General features: G+C 36.4%; 1 protein-coding gene across 1 annotated transcript; it reads left to right on the top strand.

The window, feature by feature from the left end:
* Positions 1 to 1,846: 1,846 nt before the first annotated feature.
* On the top strand, positions 1,847 to 3,132 carry LOC121977511 (glutathione S-transferase F11-like). Its single transcript, XM_042530046.1, has 3 exons — positions 1,847 to 2,049; positions 2,153 to 2,201; positions 2,297 to 3,132. The coding sequence occupies exons 1-3, from the start codon at positions 1,903 to 1,905 to the stop codon at positions 2,764 to 2,766; spliced, it is 666 nt and encodes a 221-aa protein (XP_042385980.1). The 5' UTR covers positions 1,847 to 1,902; the 3' UTR covers positions 2,767 to 3,132.
* The last annotated feature ends 2,897 nt before the right edge of the window (positions 3,133 to 6,029 follow it).

Below are 6,029 nucleotides of genomic sequence, written 5' to 3'. Positions count from 1 at the left end.
ACACTCTGCATCTTCACGATTTCAGGGAGCAGCAACCTCATGTTATGTGGCAGTGCATCCTAGCCTGAAGGGCGTGAGTGGGAACTACTTCGCCGACTCGAACGAGGAGAAGCCGAGCGACGTGGTCAGGGATGCAACGTTAGCAACGAAGCTTTGGGACTTAAGCGAGCTAACTTGTGAATTCAAAATAAGAGAGATGAGTGTTGTTTGATTCCTACGTTTCATGTGGCTATTACTCCTATTCGTAGTTGTTTTTTAGTTGTGTGGCTTGAGAATCTGTACTGTTTTTGTTGTTTGCAAAATAAAGCCTGCGCTGCTATATTTTAAATATATATATGAAACGCAATGATTAGATAGTTTGAAAAAAAAATCTAGCCTCATTAACGGTCTTGAGATGAATTCTATAATATTTTTTTCATCGACAATTAATGAAAATTAAAAAGTGTTCGTATTGGGTAGTCTAAAAATTAAACATCCTTCAATTATACATTTTCATTAGAAAAAAAATTCTTACAGATACATTATAATTGAAAATTAAATTACGGGTGCTTGGATGATAACTTGTAAATCATACCATTGTATCATAGCCCGAGGATTAAAAAATTGATAAACCTAGTTAGCCTCATTAACTAGTCATGTGATAACTGGCCCGACCCCACCGAATTTTTTCACTTATCACTAGGGTAAATCGGAAAGTGCGCGCAACAGATAACCTAGAAGTCTAGTATCCGTTGTTGCACATCTTATTTGGAGAAAAATTTATATAAATACATTATAATTAGGGATCGAACTGTGAGGATGACTTGATAGTTTGTAAAGCTCGTTGAATTATGAACGAATGGAATTTATTAGCTTATAGTTTGATGAGTTGATCTAATCTTTGATTGGTTTTGATTAAATCTGTAATGGATCAGATTTAGTAATTTGCTATGTTAAAAAAATTACAAGTTTATGATGAATTTTGTGATGAAATTAGTTTGTCCTTGATTTTGCAATGACATTTCGTTTGTTGCTTATTTTATGACTAAATATTTTCATCATAAATTAGTAATAAATTTTGTGATAAAAATTATTTTCATCATAAATCAGCAAAAGAATTTTGTGATAAACTTTTATTTATTATAAATTTTATAATGAATTTTTATTTTTTCATCTTAAAATTTTATGGACGATGAAAAAACTTGTTATTATAAAATTTATCTCAAATTTTATTTGTGATTAATTTTACAAAAATCATGTAAATCTGTGATTTTTGTTAGGTGACTCTCCTAGAGAACTAACTACACACTAATAATTTAAATTCCTTAACAATAATAAATTTCCATAGAATTTAAAATAAATTTTATTCCATTTTCCATCCGTTTTTCTTCATACCAATTGTTTAATTATGCTGCGTGTAGCTGGTCTGCTATTGTATCCATCATCCTTTTCTGATAATGTAATTTAATGGGAGGAGAGCTTGTTACTCTCTCATCATCATTCATCTTGAATTTTCAAGAAGAAAAAGACAAATATCTATATTGTACTTTTGAATTTGCTACGACCAAACATTCAAGTCTATTGTCGTTTTGTACCTAGCTAGGACTAAGTTTTAATTGAACACAGACGCAACTGCGTCCAGGAGTACGCTCCAATAAATTAGATGCCTGCCATCGCTGCGCACCAGACAGCATTGACGTACGGTAACGCGAACGACCAAAATCTACCATTCCACCAACCGGTCAAGCTCTGATCCTCTCTTGGACATACATGTATGGCTCAGTTGGCTTCTCCAATTTAAACCAATAAAAAAAAGTTAGGTGCGGCTAGCTAGCAACGGCCAAGCCACCTCCATAAATGCCTTGGGTGCCCACCAGTCGCTGCATCCTCATCACTCGCGGAGCTGAGCTCGATCAGATCGCCATGGTGGTGAAGGTCTACGGTGAGGCCCGGGCAGTGTGTCCTCAGAGGGTGATCCACTGCCTCGTGGAGAAGGGCGTCCCTTTTGAGCTAGTCCACGTAGAACTCGACTCCATGGAGCAGAAGCGACCCGAGTTCATGGAAAAACAAGTAGTGTGCAAATTTATAAATTAATTATTATTTTTCAGCAGTACTGTCCATGAACTGATCGATCGAGATCACTTTCTCTGATATTAATTTTCGCAATTTTCAGCCGTTCGGGCAAGTCCCCTACGTCGTTGATGGCGAATTCGAGCTCTTCGGTAAATTCAGATTTTTTTTTTTTTTTTATCTTATATATATATCGTTATCGATCATTGATCAAGTGGAGTGTTCTAAGATTGACTGCGTGAAGCAGAATCGCGCGCCATCGCTCGTTACTACGCGAGCAAGTACGCGGACTACGGGCCCAGCCTGCTGGGGCGGACGGTGGAGGAGCGAGCCAAGGTGGAGCAGTGGATGGACGTGGAGGCCATGAACTACAACCCGGTGGCCTTCTCGATCGTGTGGAACGCGTTCATACTCCCGGCGCGAGGGCTGGCGCGGAAGGAGGAGAAGGCGGCGGCGGCGGCCAGGAAGCTGGAAGCGATCCTGGAGGTGTACGAGAAGCAGCTGGCGAAGAGCAGGTACTTGGCGGGGGACGAGTTCACGCTGGCCGACCTGACCCACATCCCGGCGACGAGGTACGTCGTGGAGAACTGCGACATGGCGCACGTGATGGAGGGGAAGCAGCACCTGAAGGCGTGGTGGGACAACATCACCGCCCGTCCTGGGTGGAAGAAGGTCATGGAATTTGTTGAAACTGGGGCGAACAAGCATCAACCATAGCCCATTATTATTATTATTATTATTATTATTATTATTATTATTATTATTATTAGCAGTAGTGGTGATTGAGAGTACGAGATCAATAAAAGTAGAAGGAAAAATAGGAAAGAAATTCTCAACCGCATGAAAATCGTTGGCTTGAATTGAAGAGAAAAAAAAAAAACCTTCCTTCTAGATAAGCTCAGTTTATGCCATGGTTCGAAAGCAAGCGCCGCGCAAACAGGCAGTCAGCTCACGTTTGAAGGCACCGATCTTCCATAACAGTGTAATGGTTAGTTCTTCAAATGGGTATTCAAATATTTAAAATTCGAATTCTAATTATGATGTATTGTTTTCTTTAATAGGACAATAAACCTAATAGTATTAGAGGCTTGGATGTGCTATGGCAATCATTTTTGATTTATCTGGATGGTCAGATACGTAGGATTGAATCGATTATCTCGAATAAGTCGATTAAGAGTACTGAATAATTAGATTATGAAAAAATAAATAAATAATGACTACCATAGTCGTTTGTTATAATGGGACATAATGGGCGGAGCTAGGTACACACTTCAGCTCAGGGGCTCAATTGAAAAATATCTTAATTTTAACTGTTCACCTCATTCATTTTGTTTTCCCACCTCACAAAAAATGACTTTTAGCTTGAAGGGCCATTAGGAGGTCATTTTTAGCCCGGAAGGTTACAATTTCGAGCTCTACTATTATTGAGACAAAGATCAATTATGCTCCACACGATAGTCATTTTTAGAGAGATAAATCATAAACATAAATGATAGATGATTTGTTTTTTTATCTTTTGAACCATAATGACTACACGAAGATATAGAAACCTAGTAAGCAAGGGCATAGCCAAGATCTAAATTTATCTGGGGCTAACCGTTGAAATTATGCTTTTCGATTCTTCTTAGAATTAAATTTATTAATTATTATATTATTATCAGTTTTTTCAACCAACTTCCCGTTCAATATTGATGACCATAAAATCTACTAAAAACTTTTCTTCCATTTTATTATGAAGAGTTGTTTCAACAACTTTCATAACTGAAAATGCTCATTTCGTTGTTACTATAGAAATGAAAAGAATTAAAATTAGATGAATTAATCTGTCAATTAAATAAATATATTAGATTTAATATATAAGTAAATGATATAATTATAATATATAAACTCTAACAAATGAGAAAAATAATAGTTGACTCATAGAGATAATATCAAGCAAGGATATTAATAATAGTTGACTCGTAGAGATGATATCAAAATAAAATAAACCTACGACGATGGGTGCACAGATATCATGTGTTATTTGAGAGAAGGGATGTCGTGGTTGTACTCGTCGAGTCATTGCTTGACGTTTGTACTAGACAAGAATATGAAATAGCAAGTAAAGGATAATGTAAAAATCTTTAAGAAATATAGAGATTACACTGTTGAGAAAGGAGGTCGAACAAAATCTATTTCAAAGATAAACAGATCTATTTGAACCCAATGAAAGAAAATGATAAAGAGGATCAATATTAGAATTTTTCACACTTGCAGCTCTGCGGCTACGAGAAGTAGCAAGCAATACAGCAGTGTTGGTTGCTCTCGTGGCATGCTACAAAAACGTCATGCAAGTGGTACTGATAAAATGAGAAGTAGCAAACAATGTAGCAGTGTTTGTTGCTCTTGTGGCGTGCTGCAAAAATGTCATGCAAGTGGTACTGATAAAATGATTAAAATTTTTTGATTTAATTAAAGTACAAGCAACATAAGTGCTCTAGCTTCAAATAGGGAAAAAAGTTATTGAAACTTTAATAGGGAAAAAATAAAAGAAAATTAATGATGAGGGGCTATAAAAAAATTTTAGTTTTATATTTTTTTAAATTAGTGGGGCTAGAGCCCACCCTACCCAAGGGTGGCTCTGCCCTAATAAGCATTTCGCCGTAAGAAATTAATCAGATTTTTCTTTATATAGTAACGTTACATGACCATCTGTTCATTCAATAGGTCCACCGCCTCCTGCTATAATTAATTAATACATGATCAGATTGCTCCAATTAATTCCCGTACACATTGTCCGTCCTCGTCTAGTAAAAAGCTATTTCGGCAATTGACGAAAGGGCGCTAAAACAATCGAACTTTTAAAAAAACAGACCTTATTTTTAGAATTTTCAAAGAGCACATACTTCTACCAACGGCTAGCTCATTATTTTTTTTTTTCAAAGCATCCGAGCGATGATTCAAAAAAATAAAAAAGGGTTCGGATGCATCTAAAAATCTCTCCACTCCTCGTTTTTTGGCTCTTAGTTCGCGTGTTGATTTTTCTTATTTAAAATTCAATCGATCATGATAAAAAAAAACTTAATTAAATTCATATAACAGGTATTGATGGCTAAAATTTATTTATTTTTAATTTATTCATAGGAATAACTTTATTCTACATCAGTTATCTCCCCTTACAGACCACCATAAGACATAGCAATGGGTCCTGTAGGCTACCCACCAGCCAGGGTTATCAAGAAATTCTCATCGATGGCAGCACAACAACCTCTTGTATTTGAAGGTTATAATTCCCGACAATAATTTAAGATTAAGGTCCCTTCTGAATGGTAGAACTTACAAATGCTCAGCAACAGTCAAGATCAATATTTGTTATTCCAACACAATTAGGTATGTTCGATGATGTTTTCATGCGATGGGAGAGTATAACCAAAAATTTTGTTGCACGACAGAATTTTACTAATGCAAAAGATAAAGCTGAGTTTATTGAAAATCTCATTGGGGAAGTAGAAAAGCTCGTCTGGATCCAATGGCGCATGACCTTCCAAGAAGAATATCAAGAATTACTTAATGGATCTGAAGGTAGAGAAGGGACTCAAAATATAATTTCACAAATTAAACGTATATTTGTTCTTAAAGACCTCTTCCAAGGATCGACTTTTATACAAGATGAAGCATACATGGATCTGGAAAGAATTTCATGCACCAATATTAAGGATATTATATCCTTTATGAATGAATATCTACGACTAGCATCCAAGACAGGGCGACAATTCATAAGTTCTGAGCTCTCAGAAAAATTCTGGTCCAAATTACCCGGAGACCTGGGGAGGCAAGTCAAAGCAGTCTTTGAAGACATATATCAAGGAAACCAAATAGGAGTCCATCCAAGGGTATTATTTACATACAGGTACTTAGAAGAAGAATGCAAAAAGGCAGCCTTCAGCCGGTCTTTGAAAGGCCTGTCATTTTGCAATCAAATTCCTATTCCAGGATACTGT

The sequence above is a fragment of the Zingiber officinale genome, chromosome 4B (genome assembly GCF_018446385.1).
Source record: "Zingiber officinale cultivar Zhangliang chromosome 4B, Zo_v1.1, whole genome shotgun sequence".
In the NCBI taxonomy this organism is placed as follows: domain Eukaryota; kingdom Viridiplantae; phylum Streptophyta; class Magnoliopsida; order Zingiberales; family Zingiberaceae; genus Zingiber; species Zingiber officinale.
Note: the sequence above shows the minus strand (reverse complement) of the source record. Positions and strands in the feature narration are given on the sequence as shown.